Here is a 27,510-nt window from a genome sequence, read left to right as displayed (position 1 = left end):
AGAGGAGCCCCCAGGGCCCCTCCCCCCCAGTTCTGGGACTCCTAGAGTCGTGACTGCCAGTAGGCATTGGATCTATGAAGACCAGACAAGAGATAAGGGGAGCAGCAGGGGGCGGGGCGCCAGGTCAGGGGGCGGGGCTTCAAGGCAGAAAGGGCAGGGAAGGGCGGGGCAGGAAGGTTGGGCAGGACTGCATGCCAAGGGGGGAGGGGCCCGACTCCAGGCATGCGCAGAAGTAGCCAAAGCTTCCAGACTACGATTCCCAGAAGGCCTTGTTCACAGCAGGAGCACTTTTCTAAGGGAGGGTGAAATTTCCCTCTGAAGTCACTTACACCTGCTCTTTCTCCTTCTTTTCCTTGTTTTGTTGTGGCAGTTTTCTCTCCTGAGCCGACCAGGGACTGGGCGCGCGGGAACCGACAGCGGGGCCAGGCCCAGCCGGAAGCAGCTTCCCTGATGCTGCTGCTGCTCCGGGCTCTCCTCCTCCTGAAAGTGTCCTGTTTGTCCCGAAGTCAGCGGCCCCTCCCGAGGAGAAGGGGCCATTTCCTTTGGGTCCTCTCCCCCCAGCACTCCCCACCCCCCCAGTGGAGAAGCGGGGGATGTCCAGCCTGACCCCCGCGCTCACGCCCTCCTTTGCTACCCAGGACCTGTGCCCCGTGGGAGGGAGCCCGAGGAGGAGGGGATGGCTCAGGTGCTGCCGGCTCGGGCTGGACAGGTGAGTGGGGGGCGTCCTTCCTGACCTGTCTTAGCCCAGAGACCCTGGGGGAGTTCCTTTCTCATATGCTATAAGGCCGGAAATTGGAGCCATCAGAGAATCATATAGAGCTAAAAAATATAGAGAGCAACTATTTATCTTCTTCCCACAAAAAAATTATCTTACATTTAGTTTGGTTTTTTTTAACGTTTATTTTTAAATTTTGAGTTCCAAATTATTTGCCTTCCAGTTTTCCCAGAAAGTTTTGCTAATAGTGAGTTTTCTCCAAAAATTTGGATTTTTATCAAACACTGAATTACTATGGTCATTTACTCTTTATATTTTGTACCTAATCTGTTCCATTGATCCAACAATATATTTCTTTGCCAGTACCAGATTATTTTGATGATTACTGCCTTTTAATAGAGTTCGAAATCTATTTCTATTAAGCTTTATTCCTTCACATTTTTTCATTTATTCCCTTTGTATTCTTGACCTTTTGTTTTTCCAGATGAGGTTTTTTTTTTTTTTGTGGGGCAATTGGGGTTAAGTGACTTGCCCAGGGTCACACAGCTTAGTAAGTGTCAAGTGTCTGAGGCCGGATTTGAACTCAGGTACTCCTGAATCCAGGGCCGGTGGTTTATCCACTGCCCACCTAGCTGCCCCCCATCCAGATGAGTTTTATTACTTTTTCTGTCTCTATAAAAAATTATTTGGAAGTTTGAATGGCACGGTACCAAATAAGTAAATTTAGACAGAATGTAATTTTTGTTATGTTGGGTTTAGCTTACCCATGAACAATTAATAGTTCTCCAGTTGCTTAGACTTGTCTTTTTCTGTGTTTACAGTGTTGTGTGATTATATTCCTATGGTTCCTAGCTATGTTTGGGTAGATAGACTCCCTAGTATTTTATACTGTCTGCAGTTATTATAAATGGAATTTCTTTTTCTTACTGCTGGACTTTGTTGGTAGCATATAGCAATGCTGATGAATATGTAGGTTTACTTTATTTCCTGCAACTTTGCTCAAGTTCATTGTTTCAGCTTGTTTTCAAACTTATTTTTAAGGTTCTCCCACATAGACATATTATGCACAAAGTGTTATAGTTTTGTTTCCTTGTTGCCTTATTCTTCTTGTCTTATTACCGTAGCCAGCATTTCTAGTACAGTAATGAATAAAAGTCTTGATAATGGCCATCCCTGCTTCACCTCTGATCTCATTGGGAAGATTTCTGTTTTAGCCCCATGACAAATAATGCCTGCCCTTGGTTTATGATTGACACCACTTAGCATTTTAGGAAAAGCTCCATTTATTCCTATGCTTTGTAACGTTTTTAGTTGCAATGGGTGTTGTATTTATTGCCCTGAAGCCAACTAAGCTTGTCTTCTTGAGTTCCCATATTTTCCATAAACACTGGACCTGGGCTATGCAGAAAACCCTGAATGAATCCAGAAGAACACACATATTCCGCCTCCCCCCACACCCCTCCCCAATATAATTTGTTATTCCCACCTTTAGCTGGATTCAGTGTGTTCTTGAGGGTCAAACTGCTGCAAGACAGGCACCAGTCTAAAAGACTGATAAACTGTTTATGCCAATGGGACCCTTGTAGGTGAACAGACCATCATATCTTCACAATCTAGAAGTTCCCAAGGGAAAAGTACGCTGCTTTTGCCATCTTATTCCTGTTCCCCTCCTTTTTTGCTTTGTTTTTCCTCCCTTACCACTCCCATTTGGGAGGGGATTGCCCACTGTTCCTCCCATGAGACCTCCCTGCCCCTTCTGTAACTCATATTCAAGCTTCTCTCTAGATTGTGAACTTCTTTGTGCTTGGTATAAGGAGTTCCACATGTATATCCGTTTTTCTTGTAATAAATCCAATTGTAACACGTCTCATGGACTTGTGATTTTTTTGTTGTTGACATTGAGTGGGATGGGAAGTACATCCACTGACCCCTGTAATAGAGACTGGAGGAGAAAGGAGGCCGAAGCATTGATTTTCTTTCTTTCGAAAGAAAGGTGCACCATACTCACTGGGACAACCAGGAGGTGTGACACACTGGGCTTAGGAAATCAAGCAGTTTTTATACTCTTTACAGACATCTAATGTGAGCAAAATGCGGTAATTGGGTTCAGCAATAAATCATTCTCCTGGAATGTTCAGCGATAAATTATTTTGCAACATTTTCTGTTTCTGCAACAATTTATCATGTCTACGTAATGTCTCGGTGCAGACTCTTTGAAACAATTTTTAAGTTGATATGCCTATATTTAGAAAGGGGGATAGTAGCTTCCCATTATTGCCTCTCTCTAGAGAAAAAATATATAGAGAGAAATAGGGGGCTCTAAAGGGCTTTAAGACTTTAAGATCAGATCACTAGGCCGAAGGGGGGGGGGGGAGCACTTTCCATCTCAGTGGAGGGTCATATCCATATGTCCCTCTCAACATTTTTTGAAAAGCTTTTTTTGCATCTATTGATATGAACATATGATTTTTGTTATTTTTGTTACTGACATGGTCAGTTATGTTTATCGTTTCCCTGATACTAAACCAGCTTTGCATTGCTGGTATAAATACAGCCTGGTTACAATGTATACTCTTTGTGAGTTTTGAGATACACACACACACACACACACACACAGATAGATATAGACATAGATATGTGGATATCTCAGTTAATCTCCTGTTAATATTTTCTTTAACATTTTTGCCTCAGTATTCATGAGTAAAGTTGGTTTTGTTTCTTTCTCTGTTTACCCTTTTTTTTTTCATATGGTATTGGAATTAATTGTTCTTTAAAAGTTTGATAGAATTCAACTGGAAATCTATCAGATCCTGGGGATTTTTTCTTAGTTAGTTCATTTATGACTTGTTCAATTTACTTTTTTTTTCCACTTTAATAGTATTTTATTTTTTTCCAGTTACATGGAGGTAGTTTTCAACATTCTTTATTTAATTTTTGTTGTTGTTGTTGTTGAGGGATTTGGGGTTAAGTGAGTTGCCCGGGGTCACACAGCTAGTAAGTGTCATGGGTGTGAGGCCAGATTTGAACTTAGGTCCTCCTGAATCCAGGGCTGGTGCTCTATCCACTGAGCCACCAACATTCATTTTTATAAGATTTTGATTCAAAGTTTTTCTCCCTCCCTCCTTCTCTCCCCTCCCCCTCCCGAAGCCAGCAAGCAATCTGATATGTGTTATACAATACAGTCATGTTAAACATATTTCCACATTAGGCATATAGTGAAAATTAGAATCAGAAGAAAAGGAAAAAAACCCCACAAAAATGAAGAAACAACAAGAAAAAAACCAGCAACAAAAGTGAACATAGTATGCTTTGATCTGCATTCAGACTCCATAGTTCTTTTTCTGGATGTGGAGAGCATTTTCCCTCATGAGGCTTTTGGCATTGTCTTAGATCATTGTATTGCTGAGAAGAGCTTAGTCTATCACAGATGATCATCATACGATGTTTTTTGTTTTTTTAACTTTTTTTTTTTTTTGAGGGGCAATGGGGGTTAAGTGACCTGCCCAGGGTCACACAGCTAGTAAGTGTCAAGTGTCTGAGGCCAGATTTGAACTCAGGTACTCCTGAATCCAGGGCTGGTGCTCTATCCAATGCACCACCTAGCCACCCCCATCATACAATGTTGTTGATACTGTGCACAATGTTCTCTTGGTTCTGCTCATTTCACTCAGCATTAGTTCATATAAGTACACGTTTTTCTAAAATCTTCCTGCTAATAATTTCTTAAAGCACAATAGTATTCTAATACATTCATATGCCACAACTTGTTTAGCTATTCCCCAATTGGTGGACGTCCCCATAATTTCCAATTGTTTGCCACCATAAAAAAGCAGCTATAAATATTTCTGTACATGTGTGTCCTTTTCCCCTTTTTATGATCTCTGAGATATAAACCTAGTAGCAGTATTTGCTAGGTATGCACAGTTTTATAGCCTTTTGGTCATGGTTCCAAATTGCTCTTGTAGGGGCCAAATTTAATATGGGGAGAGTTAATTGGGTGGCTCACCTTAATATTGGGTTCAGAAAATAATGAGGGACCTCTAGATCCAAAGTTTCCTCTCCTCTGAACTGCTTTTTTTAGTATTTCTCCCAGGCCAATAAAAAAGATGAACAGCCTCTTTTCCACAAACAAATCAGGTTTTATTAATGGGAATAAAATACACAGCAAATGTGAAATTAATAAAGTCAAGGACAAGGGAATAGGGAAAGAGGAAAATGGACAATCTTCTTGGCTCTAGCAAAGGCTGTTTCAAACCCAAAGTCACTTTCAGCTCAGCTAATTCAAAGAGCTGTATTTTTATTAACTCACCACCAGGGGTCCATAATTTCTATGGGAGTCAGCTGTGCAGCCTGTCTCCAGTCTGCTCCAAAAGCTTCTCCCAGGCAAGAGAGAGAGCCACTTCCTGTTGGGGCCCCTTTTTCTACTTCTTTCTCCCTACCCCAAAGGGGAGGTCCTCTGTTGATGATGCAGTCCACAGCCTCTGAGGACACTCCTCAGGGTTGGCCAAGTTGAACTAGGTTTAACAGGGGTGGACAGGTGTGGTTCAAAATCTAATCACCTTAAGTGGGTACTTAGTAGTTTCTCATTCACACCCAATTCAAACACTACTAAGTCAATCAGGTCAGACCCCTGGGCCTCTGCCAAATTCCATTATTTTACCACACTTTCCAGAATGGTTGGATCAGTTCACAATTCCACCAACAATATGTTAGTGTTCTAATTTTCCTACATCTTCTCCAATATTTATTTTTCCTTTTTTATCATATTAGCCAATTGGATAGGTGTGAGGTGGTACCTCAGTAGTTTTAATTTGCATTTATCTAATCAGTAGTAATTGAGAACATCTTTTCATATGGCTGTAGATAGCTTTAATTTCTTCATCTGAAAACTGCCTATTCATAGTCATTTTTCAAGTGGGGATCAATTTACTTTTCTAAGATAAAGTTATTTAAATATTTTATTAACTGCTTTGTTAATCTGGGCAGTTTACATTTTTGTAAAAATTGTTCATTTTCACCTAGCTTATAAGCTTTATTGGCAAATTATAGGGCAAAATAGCTCTTAATAATGCCTTTAATGTCGTCTTTATTGGCAGTGCTTTCACCCTTTTTATTTTTGATACTGCTAATTTGTTTTCTTTATTTAAAATCAAATTAACCACTTGTTTATTTTATTAGTTTTTCATTATACCAGTTTACGTCTCAGATCTATGGAAAGGAGAAGAATTTATGACCAAACAAGAGATAGAGAATATTATGAAATGCATAATGGATCATTTTGATTATATTAAAAGGGTTTTGTACAAACAGAAGCAGTACAGCCAAGATTAGAAGGAAAGCAGAAAGCTGAGAAACAATTTTTATAGCCATTGTTTCTGATAAAGGCCTCATTTCTAAAATATAGAGAGGACTGAATCAAATTTATAAGACTATAAGTCATCCCTCAGTTAAGAAATGGTCAAGGGATGTGAACAGGCAGTTTTCAGATGAAGAAATCCAGGCTATTTATTGACATATGAAAAAAATGTTCTAGATCACTATTGATTAGATAAAAACCACCTCACACCTAGCAGATTGGCTAATATGACAAAAAAGGAAAATAATAAATGTTGGAGAAGATGTGGAAAAATTGGAACACTAGTGCATTGTTGCTGGAGTTAGGAACTGATCCAGCCATTTTGAACTATGTCCAAAAGGCAACGGGGCCATGCATACCCTTTGATCCAGCAATACTACTACTAGGTTTATATCCCAAAGAGATCATAAAAAAGGCAAAAGGACCCACATGTACAAAAATATTTATAGCTTATCTTTTATGTGGTGGCAAAGAATTGGAAATTGAGGGGATGCCTATCAGTTGGGGAATGGCTGAACCAGTTGTGGTATATGAATGTAATGGAATACTATTGTGCTGTAAGAAGTGATGAGCTGGCAGATTTCAGAAAAACCTGGAAAGACTTAAGTGGACTGATGCTGAGTAAAGGCAGCAGAACCAGGAGAACATTGTACATGGTAAAAGCAACATTGTTATGATGATGAGCTGTGATAGACTTGGCTGTTCTCAGCAACTCAGTGATCTAAGACAGTTCCAAAGGACTCATGATGGATGCTCTCCACATCTAGAAAAAGAACTATGGGATCTGAATGCAGATTGAACCATACTGTTTTTACTTTTTTTTGTTGTTTTTTTCTTTTTCAAGGTTTTTCTCTTTTGTTTGACTCTTTCACAACATGGCTAATGTGGAAATATGTTCAGTGATTGTACATACATAACATATCAGATTGCTAGCTGGCATTGGGAGGGGTGTGGGAAGGGAGGGAGAAAAATTTGGAACTCAAAATCTTATAAAAACAAATGTTGAAAAGTATCTTTACATGTAACTGAAAAAAATACTATTAAGGGTTTTTTTTTTTTTTTGCGGGGCAATGAGGGTTAAGTGACTTGCCCAAGGTCACACAGCTAGTAAGTGTCAAGTGTCTGAGGCCGAATTTGAACTCAGGTACTCCTGAATCCAGGGCCGGTGCTTTATCCACTGTGCCACCTAGCCACCCCCTATTAAGGGTTTTAAAAACCTAACTTTTACAATGTTAATATACATTTAAAACAAATCATTGAAATCCTAAAGTGATTACTTTGAAGGCTATGATATAAAAGCCCTGATCTTACATTTTGCTGATATCAGATATGGGGTGTTTAATCAAGGAAACATTCGGTGTTCCTTTATGAAACAAAAGGTGGGGCGAATGTGGGAAAATAGTAGAATTTGGCAGAGACCCAGGGGTCTGACCTGATTGATTTAGTAGTGTTTGAATTGGGTGTCAATGAGAAGCTACTAAGTACTCACTTAAGATGATTAGATTTTGAGCCACACCTGGCCTGCCCTGTTAAACCTAGTTTAAACTTGGCCAGCCCTGAGAAGGAGTGTCCTCAGAAGCTGTGGACTATGTCATCAACAGAGGACCAATCTCAGCCATATAACTTGAAGGACCTCCCCTTTGGGGGAGGGAGAAAAAAGGTAGAAAAAGGGTCCTTCAACAGGAAGTGGCTCTCTCTCTGGCCTTGGAGGAACTTTCGGAGCAGAATGGAGACTGGCTGCACAGCTGACTCCCATAGAAATTATGGACCCCTGATGGTGAGTTAATACAATCTAGCTCTTTGAATTAGTTGAGCTGAAAGTAAGTTTTGGTTTTGACACAGTCTTTGCTGGAATCAGGGAGATTATCCATTTTCCTCTTTCCCTATTCCCTTGTCATTGGCTTAATTAATTTCACCTTTGCTGCATATTTTATTCCCATTAATAAAACCTGATTTGTTTGTGGAAAAGAGGCTGTTAATCTCCTTTCTTATTAGCCTGGGAGAAATAACTAAAAAAGGCAGTTTGGAAGGGAGGAAACTTTGGACCTAGAGGTCCCTCATTATTTTCTGAACCCAATATTAAGGCGAGCCACCCAATTAACTCTCCCCATATTAAATTTGGCCCCTACAAGGGGGAGGGGAACAGTTTTCTAGATTTAATTTATTTTTTGTTTATTTTAATTTTTTAATAATAAACATTTTTTATTTAAAGTTCTGAGTTCCAAATTTTATCCTTCCTTCCCTCTCTCTCTCTTCCCTCTTGCCCAAGGCAATAAACAGATATAGCCTATCCATGTGCCATTATGTAAAACATTACCACATTAATCATTTTGTATAAGAAAACCTAAATAAAAGAAAAAAAATTTAAAGAAAATGAAAAATTGCATTCCTCTGTGTTCAGTCACAGGTGGATAGTATGCTTTCATTAGTCCTTTGGGATTGTCTTGGATCATTGTATTGCATAGAATAGTTAAGTCATTCACAGTGCTTCATCAAACAGTATTTTTTTTATATTTAATAGAATTTTATTTTCTAAAATATATGTAAAAACAAAATTTTAACATCAAATTTTTAAAAACTTTGTGTTCCAATTTCTCTTCCCCCCTCCATTCTGTTTTTGTGCACAATGTTCTTTTGGTTCTATTCATTTCACTATATACATCAGTTCTTACAAGTCTTTCCAGACCTTTCTGAAATCAATCACTCTCCTTTTCATTTCTTATAGCACAGTAATATTCCATCACAACCATATACCACAACTTGTTTACCCATTCCCCAACTGATGGGCATTCCTTGGATTTCCAATTCTTAACCACCATAAAAAAGAGCTGTTGTAAGCATTTTTGTAGATATAGGTATTTTTCTCTTTTTTTGTGATGACTAGATTTAATTTAACCATAATCTTCAAACTTTAGGTTTGGGACCAAGTTAAACCTGATTTCATCTAACTTTGGAGTGACAAAGAAAAACCCTCATCAGAACTTGTTATCTTTGTGTTGCTCCATGTAGATCTTGTCAGTAAGAAGCTGCTGCTAGAACTTCATCCAAAAGAGAACAAAACAGTATTTTTTTTTTTCCTCAGGGAGTAATCCTTTCTCTGACTCCACCTTCTAAACTTACTCCTGAAAGTGTCTTAACCTGCTTTTTCAGATCCCTTAACACTTCACAAAAATTAACAGAGACTAATGGAACAGAGCCTTAGTGACTCAAAAAGTAAAAAGTTGAGATTAAAACTACTTTCTTTCCTTGCTTTAATACCTCACTTCAATTTACTCCCTTTGACACACCTCTGCCTCTTGGGCAGGCTTACACACTTCTGCCTGAAAACACTAAGCTAGGTCCTATTGGGCATCCTTTTTGTTTCCTTGTACCCTGATATTTCATACCTTTTTATCTAATGTATAATGGGGGTTTAAGACTTAAGTGCTTGATTCAGATATACCTTTTGGAGATGTTCTCTGTTAAAGTGAATTGAATTAGAAAGTAAGAGGCAACAGAGTATTAAAAAAAACAAACAAACCAGCATTCTGTTTCAGAAAGCTTGTATTTGAGATTCAACTATAATTGTTAATAGCTGATTGACTTGAAGCATAAGAGATCATGATAAAACACATTATTAAAACCAGTAATGGAGGATTAATGAAAAAAAATAGAACAGTGTAAAAAAAAAGCAGTATAGAGACAACAAAGCCTTGAAAGAAATTATTCTAGTGATAAAGATGTTTAAAACCTAGTTTGGGGGCAGCTAGGTGGTGCCATGGATAAAGCACTGGCCCTGGATTCAGGAAGACCTGAGTTCAAATCTGGCCTCAGACACTTAACACTTACTAGCTCCTGCCCTCAAGGAGCTTGTACTTTGAAAAGAGAAATTCTTAAAGTGCTTGCTATGCATAAAACTTTATACTGGATTACAAATAAATAAATGAAACAGTCCCTCTTGGCAAGGAGTTTACATTTAAACTTCATAACAGTTAGAGTTATACCTGGGTAACCCAAATATTTTTGGTGTTTCAGGAATCAGTGACATTCCAGGATGTGGCTGTGGAATTCACCGAGGAGGAGTGGGCACATTTGAACCCATCTCAGAAAAAGTTGTACAGGGACGTGATACTGGAGAACTATAGGAACTTGGTCTCTTTGGGTAAGAATAGCTGCTCCTTTGGAATCTTGATATACACTATAGAGACATTCAAAATTTCAAGAGTTATCCTTTGGCATACAAAAGGAAGGTATTCCTAATCCTTTTTTAGCCAAGACTGTTTCAAAGAAAAGGTTCTTTGCTTAATATAAATGGAAACTGACATCTTGATTTTTTTTATTATCCTTAAGAATGTATCTTCCTTGGTTTATCTCTCATATTTATGGACAGGGAAAGAATTTAGGCCAAAGAAAATACAGAGAGCAATACAAACTATAAAATAGATAATTTTGATTATATAAAATTAAAAGGTTTTACACAAACAAACCCAATACAAACACATTTATAAGCAAGGCAGTAAACTGGGAAAGAATTTTTGAAACAAGTATCTTTGGGGGCAGCTAGGTGGCACAGTGGATAAAGTACTGGCCCTGGATTCAAGAGGACCTGAGTTCAAATATGGCCTCAGACACTTCACACTTACTAGCTGTGTGACCCTGGATAAGTCACTTAACCCTCATTGCCCTGCAAAAAAAAAGAAAAGAAAAGAAAAGAAAAAGAAACAAGTATCTCTGATAAAGGCCTAATTCCTTAAATATGTAGAGAAGTGAGGCAAATTTATAAAAATACAAGTCATTCCTTAATTGATAAATGGCCAAAGTATATGAACAGGCAGTTTTCAGGCAAAGAAATCAAAGCTATCTATAGTCATATGGAAAAAATGCTCTAAATTACTATTGATCAGAGAATTGCAAATTAAAACAACTCTGAAATATCATCTTGCACCTTTCAGAGTGGCAGGTATAACAAAAAAGGAAAATATTGCATGGTGATGGGGTTGTGGGAAAACTGGGACACTAATTCACTGTTGATGGAGTTGTAAACTGATCCAGCCATTCTGGAGAGCAATTTGGAACTATGCCCAAAGAGCTATAAAACTGCATACCCTTTGATCCAGCCAATATCATTGCTAGGTTTATCTTCCAAAGACATCCCAAAAAAGAGAAAAAGACCTTTGTGTACAAAAATATTTCTGTCAGCTCTTTTTGTGGTGGCTAAGAATTGGAGATCAAAGGAATGCCCATCACATGGGGATGACTAAAGAAGCTGTGGTATATGACTGTAATAGAATATTATTGTGCTATAAGAAATGACAAGTAGGATGATTTCAGAAAAACCTATAAAGACACATGAACTGATGTATAGTGAAGGACCAGAACCAAGAGAGTATTGTACACATCGACAGCAATATTGTTTGTTTTTGTTTTTTTTGGTGAGGCAATTGGGGTTAAGTGACTTCCCCAGGGTCACACAGCTAGTAAGTGTTAAGTGTCTGAGGTCAGATTTGAACTCAGGTCCTCCTGACTCCAGGGCCAGTGCTCTATCCACTGCGCCACCTAGCTTCCCTGACAGCAATATTGTTTGATGAAAAACCGTGAATGACTTAACTGTTCTCAGCAATACAATGATCCAAGACAATTCCAAAGAACTGACGAGGAAGCACACTATCTACCTCCAAAGAAAAAACTGAAATGGATTGAACACAGACTGAAGCAGGCTATTTTTCACTTTAATTTCTTGTAGTCTATTCAAGCTTTTTTATACAAAATGACTGACATGGTAATATTTTACATAACTGCACATTTATAACCTATATCTGACTGCTTACCACGTCAGGGAGAGAAGGAGAGAGAGAATTTGGAACTCTAAACTTTAAATATTCCTCACCCACACCCCCAAGAACATACCTTTAAATCAGAGATTAAGTCCTATTCTGTAACCAATTCCCCCTTTATATAGAATATCCTTCCATGGTCCTTTGTTGCATCTTGGAATTATCCCAGCATATCTGCTTTTTTCCTCCCAAAGAGAACCTGAACTAGTTTTGAATTTTTTTTTATTAATTTGTAAGGGTGCTCTGTAATAAATGTGATTTCTTTTCTTCCCCCTTCATTTAAAAAAAAAAAACTCCCTAACTCTCCCTCCAATCAGTCCATTGAATCCTCCTTGGTTGAAAAAAATAATCTGAGAGAATTAACTAACATAAACAGCGCCCTTGATGGTATAAGATGCACTCTGCATTCCTATTTCCCCCCTTCTACTAATAGTTGTGAGAAGTATTTCATCTGTCTGTTCTATGATAAAATTCTGAGATTACTGTTAACCCTTTTTCCTTTTCAATAAACAGGTTTTGCACTTTCCAAACCAGATGTGATCTACCAGTTGGAAAGAAAGGAAGCCTCTTGGTTGCCAGAGCCAATTATAAGAAGCATTTGTCCAGGTGACTACATAAAAACAAAGCTGATGGGTCATTGCAAAATACAGCTCTGTTGGCCTGTGAAAGAGTTATGACTTAAAATTTATATTTTAACTCAAGTAGTTACTTTTTTTATGCATATCTTTATTCACATATACCTCTATTCTCAAAGAACATTGTTGCCTCAATACAGGAGTCACATTTCTCTTCTATTCCTTGAAGATTATCTTAACTAGGCATTCTCCTGCCTCACTTCCATCAATTCATCTTCCCTTTTAAAATAAGCACATTACTTAAATATTAACAATATGCTCTTTTTGTTTCTCTGTCATTGTCTAATGTTTTCTTTTGTGTTCTTTTAATGATAAGGTTTCTTTGCTTCTTTCTTTTAAAATATTTAATCATAAACCAATTTGCCTTTCTTCAGTCTTTGATTTTGTTATTCTCTTTTTATGCTTTGAAATTATGTTCATAAAGGCATAATATTATATTCATGTGAGAGGCTATAATCCTATCACTGGACCTATTGGTTTTCAGCATTTTGCTACATCACAAAAAGCTGCTGTGAAAATTTTTTTGGGAGAGATCTTTCTTTGCTCTCAATAACATTTTGAGAATGTAGACTTAATCATGGAACCATTAAATGAAAGCATTTGAAGTTTTGTGACTATAAATGGCTGTGATGCTTTTCAGAAAAATGGCAACAACAGCTTCATAAATACCTTTCAACATAACTGCCAAAATTTTGTTATTTTAAAGTGTCTTTGCTAATCTGATTGCTATTTGGTGATATCTCTAAATTATTTTCATTTTTAGTTCCTTAATTATCAGACTTTGAGTAATGTTTCAGGTATTATTAATTCCTTTTTATAAAATACCTGTGTGTCTCAATCATTTACCTTTTTGGAATTGGATCTTACCCTTAGAATTTTGAATCAGTTCCTTACTATGTAGATGTTACATATTTAGCAGAAGTTTATGGCAACGATTGTCTGATAGGTTCCCTTTTCCTCAAATATCTTCTTTATTCTGTTTACTTTATGTTTCTATCTCCTCCTCACTCTAAACTCAGTGATCCTCCATTTTCTTTATGTTCAGTTTTTTCCTTCCTATTTTCACCTCAGATGATAAGGACACATTTGGGAGCTCTCAAAGTTATCTACTTTTTATGGATAGTCTTTCCTTTCCTTATTCCATTCAAATGTCAAACATTTACAGTAGAGTAAGGACTGATTCATCTTCCAGGTAATTTCATTCCAAGCCAATTTATTTACATATGTTAAGGTCGAGTCATCATACTTTCATATAACAGGTACACTGAGAAGGCAAGAGAACAGCTCTAAAACCTTTTGGGTAAGTAGGAGCCTTGGGAAAGGAAAGAAAAGGCAGGGCTAATCAGCTCTTTGTTCTTCTTTCAGGAAGCAAAGAATTTACTGGAGAGAAATCTTATGAATGTAGTGAATGTGGGAAGGCCTTCAGGAATAAGACACAGCTTACTGTGCATCAGCGTATTCATACTGGAAAGATTCTTTATGAGTGTAAGGAGTGTGGGAAAGCTTTCTCCCGGAACTCCGATCTTATTAAACATCAGAGAATTCATACTGGAGAGAAACCTTATGAATGTAGTGAATGTGGGAAGGCCTTCAGGAGGAAGTCACAACTCACTGTGCATCAGAGAATTCATACTGGAGAGAAACCTTATGAATGTAATGAATGTGGGAATGCATTTAGGAGGAAGGAATATCTTACTGTGCACCAGAGAATTCATACTGGAGAGATTCTTTATAAATGTAAGGAGTGTGGGAAGGTTTGCCATTACAACTCAGATCTTATTGTACATCAAAGAATTCACACTGGAGAGAGACCTTATGAATGTAAGGAATGTGGGAAGACCTTCAAACAGAAGATACATCTTACTCAACACCAGAGCATTCATACTAGAGAGAGACCTTTTAAATGTAGTGAATGTGAGCAGACCTTCAAACTGAAGACACATCTTGCTCGGCATCAAATAATTCATTCTGGAGAGAAACCTTAACAGTGTAGTAATAATGCATATGGGAAGGCCTTTAGAGAGAGGATACTACTTTATATCCATCGCAGAATTCATACCGGAGAGATTCCACATGAATCTAAGGAGTGTGGGAAGGCCTGACATCTGTCAAGGGTGAAATTTAAGAAGGTAAAGTGAAGCAATTCCCCAAGCTAGATAATATTTGTTAACAGGGCCATGCTTCCTGTCAATAAATCAGTCGATAGTTTGCCTCCCTTTGTGCCAAAGAGCAGAAGCAAAAAGATAGTTCCCTTCTTAAAGGTTTTGAGGAGTACAGAAGAGGGTAGATGACATCATGGGATTAAGAATAGTTTGGTAATGGGGGCTAGCAATGACCTTCCTCCTCTCCTGAGTTTCAGGAGGGTATATTACTTGAGTCCATGTGCAAGATAGTGGCACAGACACAGGACAGCGAACCAGACATCCTTGAAGGTTAGCTGGATGGTGTCAAGACACTATCTGACTCTTGTGTGTTCACATCCTTTCCCAAAGGTGAGTTAACTCCTTCAGGCAAGAAAAGATCAGCAGGAGAGCTGCATTTCTAAACTTAGCTCATTACAGGCCAGCTGGATTCTGAACTAAGTTCAGAGACAGAGAACCATGACTTAAGCACTTACAGGATGAAAGCAATATATTGCAAATAGGATCAATAAAAAAATGAGACAGGATCAAGTCAATCTTCTCAATTCCGTCTTTGATCAATGAGAGATAGCTATCTCTCATAGTTCACTTATCTATAAGTTAATCCTATAAGGTTTTTTTTTTGGGGGGGCAGGGCAATGAGGGTTAAGTGACTTGCCCAGGGTCACACAGTTAGTAAGTGTCAAATGTCTGAGGTCTGATTTGAACTCAGGTCTTCCTGAATCCAGGGCCAGTTGTTTATCCACTGTACCACCTAGCTGCCCCAATCCTATAAGATTTTTAAGTCATTAACAGTAGGACATACCAACACAAATGTTTCCATTGGATTTCAGAACAGGCTTTAACACAGTAACTTATCAAAGTTGAAAAAGAATAACAATACTGATTAATCATAATACAAGCCAGTGTAAGAATACCTAAAACCACTGAATTTAGAAGGGAGATTTTCATGTCTCAAGGCAACTAAGAAAACTCAGCAAACATACTGTGTAAAAAAAGCCAAAGTAATATAGTAATGATCTACAACTTTAATATTGAATTTTGTATCCCACTAACCTTCTCTCTTTTTTAAATTAAATTTATTTTTTTAAGTTCTAAACTGTCTCCTTTCTCCCTCCCCTCTCACCTCATACTAGAGAATGCTATTATACACCCCCACACCCCCACACACACAAGTGTGTGTGTGTGTGTGTGTGTGTGTGTGTGTGTGTGTCTGTAAAAATTAGTTGGTTTACTTTTATTTATCATTTCTTTCTCTGGAGATGGATAACATCTTTCTTCGTAGGTTCTTGGTAATTGGTTTGAATATTTATAACACTCAAAATAGCTTTGTTGTTCACAGTTATTCCTTGAACAATATTGCTGTTACCATACCATGTCCATTATTCTCTTGGTTTGGCTCTTCATTATTTTATTCAATTCTTTCCATGCTTTTCTACAATCAACCTGCTCATCATTTCTCATAGCACTGTAGTATTCCATCATAATAACTCACTCTCAATGTCTGTCTTATTAGCACATTTCATCTTGGATCCTAGAGGTCCCATATAGCTGTCTGGTTCTGTGGAAACATATTGTCTAGAACATTCTAGAAAAGGTCTCATTCTCAGGGTAGCTCTGAAGAAGGCTCCTCTTCAACATACTTGCTTCTCTGGTTCACTATCACTTGTAGATTCTAAGATTTTCTTGCTAAAATCTTTTACAAAACATTTCAATAGAGTTTACTAAGCTCTCTTAATTATTACTTCTCCAATGACCACTTCTCCACCTTGTGGCTATGATAGCATTAAGAACCCATAGTTTACTTGAGATTTCAGAGAATTTCAATTCTTAATTATCCCTGGACTCAGGAGTAACTGAGTTCAAATCCAGCCTCAGACACTTAACACTCATGAGCTGTGTGACCCTGGGAAAGTCACTTAACCCCAATTGCCTCAATAAAAAAAAGAAAAAAGAAAATGAGTCCTTTTGTTTAAAGAGTTAATATTTACCAAAGTAGACATATAAACTAGGACTAAGAGTGCTTTCCTAAATTTGCATTGACTCCACTATCATTTAACTTCCTACTGTGTAAGTTAGCAAATTGCTACATTGACATATTTAAGAAATTCAAAGACAAACTGAAAAATCAAAAACTAAATATATCAAATGTTATAGAAAGCAGAATTCTTACAACCTTCTAAATTACTTAAATATAAGATCTTGTTGCTTTCTCAAAATTTTTGCTCAATTTTTTTACTGCAAAAATTAATTAAAACTTCAAATTTTTCTATTCAATTTTTTTCCCCTTTTAGAACTCATTAATTCAAATTCATCCTCCCCCATTCCCCCAGGAGGTGTACACTGATAAAAATCTAAACCGTATAGATGGCCTCTAGTACACAAATGAATTTACCTAAAACTTGCAAATTGTGCTCTATTTGTAGCAAAAAGTCCAGGGATGGGATGTGTAAATATACTAATTCCAAATTGTATATTACAAAGTGCTCATCAAATGAATTGTGTATAGTAAAACATATTCACACTTGAGAACATGCCCCATATCCACACACACATGTTAATCCCAAATTAAGTAATAATCCTAAGTAAAATTCACTTTCCCTTTGAGGTAATGCAAGATAGTCCATGTTACTGGACACAAAGATAACTGATTGCCCTGAAGTTCTTTTCTTTAAAAACAAAATGCTCCTGACTTAATCTGACTAAATAATAGATTACTGTTTTGGCCCTAAAATTATTACACCATTGTTTAATCTCATAACATTTTGAAATATTTGACTGTACCTTAAACATAAATACAAGATTTAATCTGTTGAATCTGTTCATTCTTGCCTCTTCATAAGGGATGTTATTTAGGTCACACCTCTGTGGTCTGATTATTTTCTTCAATTTGAGTCTGAATTTTTTAATAAGAAGCTCATGATCTGAGCTATAATCAGCTCCAGGTCTTTTTTTAACTGACTATTTTCTACTTTTGGCTGAAAATTATATAATCAGTTTGATTTCTATCTTGACCATCTGGTGATATTGCCTTTTGGATTGAGAAAAAAGCATTTGGTATAATTAGTGAGTTATTTTGACAAAACTCTTATTAGTCTCTGCCCTGCTTCATTTTGTACTCCAAGGCCAAACTTGTCTGTTATTCTAATTATCTTTTGATTTCCTACTTTAGTATTCCAATCTCTTTTAGAAATGTGACATTTTTATCAATGTTATTTCTAAGAGATGTAGGTTTTCATAGAACTAATCAATATAGAATTAATACATATGAAACAGAACTGATATATATGTGTATAACATGCACAGATATACATACATGCATACATACACTACCCACTGCAGTATATGCAGTGATCACCAAAATTAAATTCACTCAATTCCTGTCCACTTGAGGTCACTGACACCCAGCATGTTGGATATTTAATTTTTCTATCCCCTGTTTGACCACATCCATCTTGGTACATAGATCTTACATTCCAGGTTCCTATGCAATACTGATCTTTACAGCACTGACCTTTCCTTTCATTACCAGACACATTCATAGCTGAACTTCCTGTCGACTTTGGCCCAGCTGCTTCATTTAGTGCTGGAGCTACTTGTACTTGTCCATCACCCTTCCCCTTTTAGCATTAGAAGCTTAAGCAACAGTTTAGGCATTAAGCATTTATTAAAGTATATTAGAGGTTGGCAAAGAGGGAACACGTGTCTCTGAAAGAATAGGAAAGCCTAGCTAAGATCTAAGTGGGAGAGAGAGAGAAAAAGCTGCCTCCACCTAGCCGACCCAGGCAACCAAAAGGAAGTTCCTGTGTCTCTTCCAGCACAAGCTTCTGGCTGGACAGGAAGAGGGGTGGTCCCCGCACACAGCTCCAAGCTAATTGGCTGGTAGCATTCAAGTCTAGTGACTGACATGACTTGAAGGTGGTCCATGAATTTTGAGGTAACTTCTGGATGCTGAATCAACCTTAGAAAGGTCAACCCATGATCTCTTAGCAGGGGGCCCCTGGTAATAATATTCTCCCACTATCCCATTGCTGCCACCAACTGTCATATATGAAATTTAACAAGAAGGTAAACAGGCAATTCTTTGAACAAGATGATTTTTATTAACAGGGGCATGTTACCTGTCAATAAATGGGTCAGTGGCTTACCTCCATTTATGCCAAACATCTGCAGCAAAAGGACAGTTCCCCTTTTAAAGGTTTTGGAAAGTACAAACCAAAGAACAGAACAGGTAGATGACATGGAATTGAGAAAAACAGTGAAGCATGGGCAGTAACATGACTGGTTGGAAGTTTTATAACAAGGGCTAGCCACAATCTCCCTGCTTTCTGAGACTAAGGAGTGCTAATTATTTGAGTCCAGGTGCAAGATAGTGGCTTGGACTTCGGAGAGCAAACCAGACATCCCTGAAGGATAGCTTGAGCAAACCAGACATCCCTGAAGGATAGCTTGGTGCATAAAATACTAGACTCCCTTGTGTTCACATGCATTCTCCGAAGGCAGCTAATTCCTTGAGACAAGTACAGATCAGTGACTAGCAGGAGAGCTGGATTTCTAAATTTAAACATTGCAAGCCAGCTTAATTCTGAACTAAGTTCAGAGACAGAGAATCATGACATAAGCACTTACAGGACAAAAGCAATAAATTGTAAATAGGATCAATAAGAAAATTATATCAGATCTATTCAGTCTTCTCACATCACAACTTACATCTTAGTCAGAACCAAAGGATTTATGCTGGAGAGAAACCATATGAATGTAGGGAGGATGGGAAGTCTTTCAGGAGGAAGGCACATCTTACTCTGTGTCAGAAAATTCATACTAGAGAAAAACCTTATGAATGTGGGAAGGGTTTTAGACAGAAAACAAGGTTATGTCCATCAGAAAATTCATAGATTTCTCAGTAATGTAAGGAGTGTGCAAAGGACTTACATTGCAACTCAGATCTTATTCAGCATCAGAGAATTCATACTGGATAGAAACCTTAGGAATATAGTGATTATGGGAAGGCACATCTTATTGTCCATCACAGAATTCATACTGGAGAGATTAGGAATGTAAGGAGTGTGGAAAGGCTTTCCATCACAATTTGAAACTGATATGATGTTGAAGAATTCGTACTAGAGAAAAATCTTATGAATGTACTGTATGTAGGAAGGCCTTCCTTTTCACTTTAGAACTTACTTGGGGTCAGAGCATTCATACTGGAGAGAGACATTATGAATGTGGGAAGGCCTTTTGTCACAACTCAGATCTTAGTAAATGTGAAAGAATTCATGTTGGAGAGAAACCTTATGAATGTAATGAATGCGGAAGGGCCTTCAGGATGTGATAAAATAATGGAATTTGGCAGATGCCCAGGGGTCCCACCTGATTGATTTAATATTGTTTGAGAAACTAAGTACCTACTTGGGATGATTAAGCTGGACTTAGAGAGACAATGGCACATGGAAAAAGAAAAATTTACTTGTATTCAAGGAAATACAATACTCAAGTGCCTTTGTATCCTAGTAGCTTAGAATATAGGATGTGTTTAGGGAAGACTAGTATCTTTGGTGTGAGGGCATGCCAAGTTCTTTTCAGGGCTGCTTTCCAACTTTCATGTCTACCTGATTCACCCAATTCTCACCTGTGGATCCAAGAAACTGTAGCACGCACAGTGGCCATACCCCCATAAGTCATTTTTGCAGATGGGTTTAAACCAGGTTGAGGGTAATCAAGGCGCCTCAAACCCTTGAGTTAGGGGCTGTTTCCTTCAAGCATATGAAGATTTCCCCCAGGGCAATGAACAGATGAGAAGGATATGTCCAAACAGCCGTGAAGGTGGCTGAAGCAGGTGCTATAAAGAGCTTAGACCTTGGTTAGACATTGAAGACATTGAGGTGACCACTGCATCCTGAGCCATCTCTAGTTGTCTTGACTTTTATCTTGCTAATGGACTCTGATGACTGGAAGAAAGAGTGGGGCTGACCACTAGCAGCAACTCTGCCTCACTTAAATCCAATTTCACAAATTAAAAGCCATCACTCACGCCATTTTGCCATTGTTACTTACCTCATATTCCTGTGGTGACTGGCAAATGACAAAGCAGCAGGTGCATATGCACTGGGAGCTATAGTCATAACTCTGCACACAGGTGGCCTAGGCTAGAGCATCATATTCTCACTGGATTGAAGCAGCAGTGGGATTTGACATTCCTTTGGGTGTCTTAGCATTGGTTTTTGTGTTTTGTTTTTTTAATTAATTTTTTTTTTTTTTTGGTGAGGCAATTGGGGTTAAGTGACTTGCCCAGGGTCACACAGCTAGTAAGTGTCAAGTGTCAGGTCGGATCTGAACTCAGGTCCTCCTGACTCCAGGGCCATTTCTCTATCCATTTCGCCACCCAGCTGCCCCCTGAGCATTGTTTTTTTTAAGTATTGCATTCACCTCCTGATGTGAGAAAAGGGCTAGAAAAGGTGCCCTAAAAACTGTCTGCTTCATCCAAGTCTGGCTTGCTTACCAAGACAGAGATTCTGCCTTGCACTTTTTGTGTGTATCTTTTGATACACACAAAAAATGTACAAACATTTTTGCAAAGATGATTCTACTCACCATTGGTATATGGAATTTGTCCACACTTATAGATAACACAAAATCCAGTATACCTGAAAGAAGAACAGTTCTTGTTGTGAGAGAACTTTGCAGGGATCACATCCAAATAACAGCCCTGAGTGAAATAAGTCAGAGCTGGATATACGTTTTTCTACAGTGGCCACAGTGAAGAGGAGTGCTGTGAAGCTGCAGTAGGTTTTGCCATCAAAACTAATCTAGTCAACAAGATGGCTACCAAAAGGAGTAAATGACAGACTCATGATAATGTGATTGCCACTTGCAGGAAAGCACCACACCACCATCGATGTGCCTATGCTCACACCACGACAAACCCTGATGAGGTCAAAGGAAAGTTTTATCAACTCCTGCAGACCATTATCATCCTTGTGCTAATAGAGGACAAGCTTGTAATTCTGGGTAACTTTAATGAAAGAGTAGTAATAGAGTACCAGACATGGCAGGGAGTCCTTGGGAAGAATGGAGTCAGAAACAACAACAGTCACCTAGTGATGAAGACTTGTGTAGATCGTGACCTCATTACCAACACTGTTTTCCATTTATCTAAATGCAATAAAAGTTTCTGGATGTACCCTCCTAGCAAACTTTGGCATTTAATAGGTTATGTCACTGTAAGGAGAAGAAACAGACAGGATATAAGAATGACAAAGGTGATGTGTTTTGCAAAGGGCTGGACTGATCATAGACTTATTCTCTCCAAGCTTAATATTTGCAAAAATGCAGTGGTCCCAAAGCAAGACAACTACTAGAAGACAATGTTAACAGATTAGACTGCTTCTCTAAGTGGAACAGCTCATTGCTAACTTGGAGGAAAAACTGAACCAAGAAGCACATGCCAGCATAGACTAGCACAAAGTACAGACATGACAGAAACCCCTATGATCTCATGCTGTAAATTTCTGTTTAGAACTTCCCGAGGCAGCTAGATGGTGCAGTGGATAAGCCGTCAGTCCTGGATTCAGGAGTACCTGAGTTCAAATCTGACCTCAGACACTTGACACTTGCTAGCTGTGTGACCCTGGGCAAGTCACTTAACCCCCACTGCCCCGCAAAAAAAACCCCCCAAAAACCAACACAACAACAACAACAAAAACTTCCTAACATTCCATTTTTATTATTATGTTGGAGTAAGTCCCTTTTTTTCCTTTCTTCAGTCTCTGCTAAAATGCACCCCCCCCCCTTTCTTGAGGCAATAAAAGCATGTCCATTCCCTGAGGTTTTGTGGTAAGGCTCAAAAAGGAACTGGAGTTATTTGGGCAGTGACCAAGATTGCCTGAGTTTTCTACTTAGGTTTCCTCTTTTATTTATCTCTCTCTCTTCATATTGGGCAATTTTTGGTGTAAAAAGATAGAGTTGTAAGGGTATTGTATTTCCAGACTGGGTTAGAGAAAAAAAAAAAACAAGCAGCAGCCAGTCCTTGTGTGAAAGTAGTTAGATCTCAATCAATAGTTAAAGAGGAATCAGGTGGAGGAACAAAGGAAGACGATACAGTTAGAACAGAAGCCAGTGAGCCCTTTAAGGAGTGGTGGCCATGTCAAATCAGAGCTGCCCAGCACCCTGTAGTTCATTTGTTTTGGGTGATATTGTTAAATGACCATTCTTAGTTTTTCTAATGTACAATAATTGAAAGTGAAAAATGTAGGCAGGTAAGTGGTAGGAGTAACTGTAACTCTTAAGGTAGCCAAATGTTTCCTCATCTAATTAATGACATAGAAGGGTGAATAAGATTCCCTTGACCCCAATGAAAATCCCATTGAACAGGAAGTTTTCAGAAGAAATCAAAGCTATCAATTGTCATATGAAAAAATGTGCTAAATTACTATTGATTAGAGATATGCAAATTAAAACAGCTGAGGATCCACCTCATACCTATCAGATTGTCTACCATGACAGAAAAAGAAAGTAACAAATTCTAGAGATGATGTGAAAAATAGGGACACTGATGCCCTTTTGGCGGAGTTGTTCATGGTCCAAGTGTTCTGGAGACCAATTTGGAACTGTTCCCAAAGGGCTATAAAACTGTGCGTACCCTTTGACCCAGCACTGCCACTACTAGGTCTGCACTGAAAGAGATTAACGGGGGGCAGCTAGATGGCGAAGTGGATAGAGCACCGGCCCTGGAGTCAGGAGTACCTGAGTTCAAATCCGGCCTCAGACACTTAACACTTACTAGCTGTGTGACCCTGGGCAAGTCATTTAACCCCAATTGCCTCACTAAAAAAAAAAAAAAAAAAAAAAAAAAAGATTAACGGAATACAACCTCTATGTACACAAATATTTATAGTGACTCTTTGTGGTGGTAAATAATTGGAAATTGGGGGGGATGCTCATCCGTTGGGAAATGGCTGAACAAGTTGTGACATATAATTGTGATGGAAACACTCTGGTACTATGAGAAATGATGAGGGGGATGGTTTCAAAAGAACTTAGGGACACCTATATGAATTGAGGCAGTGAAGTGAGCAGAATGGGGAGATCCTTGTGTATAGTTACAGGAATATTGTAATAATAGGACTTCCAGGACCAAGATGGCAGAGTAAGAAGGAACCCTCTAAAACCCTCCCAGATGTCCCATCCACACAACTAAATAACTGCCTCTGAGTTGTTCCAGGAGCAGGAAAGCAGCTTACCAGATTGGCAGGAAAGGCCTGTCTTACTTGGGTGGAAGGTGAGGGAGGTCCAATAGCAGCAACAGTGGCAGCAGCAGCAGCTGAAGTGGGGCTCTAGGCCTGGGACAATCCACTAGTGAGGCCCCACCCTCCTGCAAACCAGTGGCCCCCTAGGCAAGTGACCAGTCTGGGCCAGCATAGCAAGGCCCCACACCCAGCATGGGCCACTGAGGAGGACCTGACTCCACTGCTGACCAGTAGTGAAGCCCTGCCCCGAGTTCCTGCACTGAGATCCACCCCTTGTGCTACCAAAAGAAACAACCCAGCAGTAGAGGGCCCAAACCTTCAACTGTCTGTCTGTCTGTCTGTCTGTCTGTCTGTCTGTCTGTCTGTCTGTCTGTCTCTCTCTCACACACACACACACACACACACACACACAGGCAAAAAAGGGAGCAAGAAAAACAAAGAAAAGCTTGACAGTTACTATGGTCATAGAGAGGATCAAGGCATAAACTGGGAGGAGGACAATAGTACCAAAATGACTACAGGTGAAGCTTCAAAGGAAAATGTAATTTGGCCTCAGGCCCCAAAAGAATTCCTGGAAGATCTTAAAAAGGATTTTAAATAGCAAATTAAAGAAATAGAGGAAAAATTAGAAAAAGAAATGAAAGTAATGCAAGAGAATCATGAAAAAAAGTCACTAGCATGGGAAACCCCCCCAAAAAATTTATCAAAGAAAATAACTCCCTAAAAAACAGAATTAACCAAATGGAAAAGAAAGTACAAAGGGTCACTAAAGAAAATAATCCTTAAAATTAGAATACAATAAGCGGAAATTAATGACTCTATATGAGACATCATGATACAATAAACAAAATTTTGAAAAGTTTAAAAAAATAGAAGAAAATGTGAAATTTCTCATTGGAAAAACAACTGACCTAGGAAATAGATCCAGGAGAGATAGTATAAGAATTATTCGACTATATGAAAGCCATGATTAAAAAAGAAAAAGCCTGGACAATACCGTTCAATAAACTGTCAAAGAAAATTGCCAGTATATTAGAACCAGAAGGCAAAATAGAAATGGAAAGAATCCACCAGTCACTGACTGAAAGAGATCCCCAAATGAAAACTTCCAGGAACATCATAGCCAGATTTCAGAATTCACAAATCAAGGAGAAAGTATTGCAAGCAGCCAGAAAAAAGAAATTCAAGTATCATGGTGCTACAATCAGGATTACAAAGGATTTGGCACTTTCCACACTAAAAAACTGGAGGACTTGGAATACAATATGCTGGAAGGCAAAGGAGTTAGGTTTACAACCAAGAATCACCTACCCAGCAGAATTGAATATAATTTTTCTTGGGGAGAATGGATATTTAGCAAAATAAAGGACTGTCAAACATTTCTGATTAAAAAACCAGAACCGAATTAAAAAATTGACTTCCAAATAGATGACTCAAAAGGTAAAAAAGGTAAAAAAGAAACAACTCCCCTGCCCCCCCCCCCAAATTCAGTAAGGTTAAATTGTTTATATTTATATATGGCAAGTTGTTATTTGTAACTCTTCACACACACACACACCCTTTCAGGGCAATGAGGGTTAAATGACTTGCCCAGGGTCACACAGCTAGTAAGTCTCAAGGGTCTGAGGCTGTATTTGAACTCTGGTCCTCCTGAATCCAGGGCCAGTGCTTTATCCACTGTGCCACCTAACTGCGACTCTTAATAACTTTACGAGAGCAATTGGAGGTAGTTTATGTAGACAGAGGCTGTGGCTATTAGGTAACATTTATGGGATAATACCCCCAAGGGACAAAATAAAGGGGTGAGAAAAATTGCACTGGAAGGAGGGAAGAAATCAAATGTGGTAAATTATCCCACATAAAAGAGGCACAAAAAAGCTGTTATAATGGAAGGGAAGGAGGGGGTGGCAGGCAATGCTTAAACCTTACTCTTATCAAAATTAGCTCAAAGAGGGAATAATATACATACTCAGTTGGGTATAGAAATAAAAATAAAAATGGGATAGGGATAATAGAAGGGAGAGGGAAACTAATAAAATGAAGAGTATGTTGGGGAAGATGATAATCAGAAGTAACACACTTGTGAGGAGGGAAAGGTTAGGTGGGTAAAGGAGAGAGGGGGGATAAAAAAAATGAAAAATAGCATGGAGGGAAATACACAGTTATATAGTATATATAGTACATATATATATATACTATATATATATATATATATATATATATATATATAGTAGTATATATAGTAGAATGGATTAAAAACCAGAATATGTTGTTTACAAGAAACACATTTGAAGCAGGGAGATACAGGGTAAAAATAAAGGGCTGGAATAGAATTTATTATGCTTCAGTTGAAGTAAAGAAGGCAGGGGTAGCAATCATGATTTCAAACAAAACAAAAGCAAAAATAGATCTAATTAAAAGAGATAAAGTAGGAAACTATCTTGCTGAAAGGGACCACAGACAATGAAGTCATATCAATACTTAATGGATATGTACTAAATGGTATAGCATCTCAATTTTTGAAGAAGTTGAATGAGTTATAGGAGGAAATAGATAATACAACTATTCTACTGGGGGACCCTCTCAGAATTGGATAAATCTAGCTAAACAAGTGTGATGTTTAAAATCTAAATTGTGGTCGCCTTAAATTAGAAGCTTCAGCACCAGTCTTTGGGCATTAAACATTTATTAAAGCATACAGGTATTCACAAGGAGTTCAGAAAGTTAAGAAAAGGCCTATTTCACATAGAGTTCTAGCCTGGTTGGGTTCTTCCTCAAGTCCTCCTCCACGAGCCTGCTTTAATCAGGAACTCCCTCCAGCAAACTGATTGTGGAAGCTTTTTATAGGGCTGGAACAGAGGTGGTCCTTACACACTGCTTCAAGCTGATTGGTTGGTGTCATCCAAATCCGGTTCTGAAGGTGTTGTCAAGGTGTGATTACAATCCAGTTAACTTGAAGTAGGCTAATCAGCAGTTAATCACTCTCACTTGATTCAATCAGTCTAGATTAATCTCCAGGTGGGTCTTTGAGTATCTGCTAAATCTCATTATTTCATCACACAAGTAAAACAAGAAAAAAGTTAAGGAAGTGAATAAAATTCTGGAAAAGTTAGATATGATAGATCTCTGGAGAAAATTTAATGGGACTAGAAAGGAATATATCTTTTTCTCAGAGGTACATGGCACCCACATAAAAACTGACCATGTATTAGGACATAAAACCCCCACAACCAAATGAAGAAAAGCAGAAATAGTAGACATATCCTTTTCAGATAACAATGCAATAAAAATTACATTCAATAATGGATAATGGAAAGAGAGATTAAAAATTAATTGGAAATTCAATAATCTAATCCTAAAAATCAAATGGGCCAAAGAACAAATATAAACAATCAATAATTTCATTAAAGCAAATGACAACAATGAGACAACATATAAAAATTTATGGGATACAGCCAAAGTGGTAAGTGGGGGAAATTTTTATCTTTAATTGCTTACATCAATAAAATAGAGGAAAAGCAGATAAATGAATTAGGCATGTAACTAAAAAAATTAGAAAAAGAACAAATTAAAAATTCTGGAAATCCTAAAACAGGAGAGGTTAT

The 27,510-nt window shown here is 38.1% G+C and overlaps 1 protein-coding gene across 1 annotated transcript; it reads left to right on the top strand.

Annotated features, from left to right (window-relative positions):
* The first annotated feature begins 276 nt into the window (after positions 1-276).
* LOC122741076 (zinc finger protein 3-like) lies at positions 277-15,722 on the top strand. Its single transcript, XM_043984158.1, has 4 exons — positions 277-709; positions 10,086-10,212; positions 12,398-12,490; positions 13,885-15,722. Exons 1-4 carry the CDS (start codon positions 677-679, stop codon positions 14,502-14,504), a joined length of 873 nt encoding a protein of 290 aa, XP_043840093.1. The 5' UTR covers positions 277-676; the 3' UTR covers positions 14,505-15,722.
* Positions 15,723-27,510: the final 11,788 nt, after the last annotated feature.

This window comes from Dromiciops gliroides, chromosome 2 (assembly GCF_019393635.1).
Source record: "Dromiciops gliroides isolate mDroGli1 chromosome 2, mDroGli1.pri, whole genome shotgun sequence".
Classification (NCBI taxonomy): domain Eukaryota; kingdom Metazoa; phylum Chordata; class Mammalia; order Microbiotheria; family Microbiotheriidae; genus Dromiciops; species Dromiciops gliroides.
Note: the sequence above shows the minus strand (reverse complement) of the source record. Positions and strands in the feature narration are given on the sequence as shown.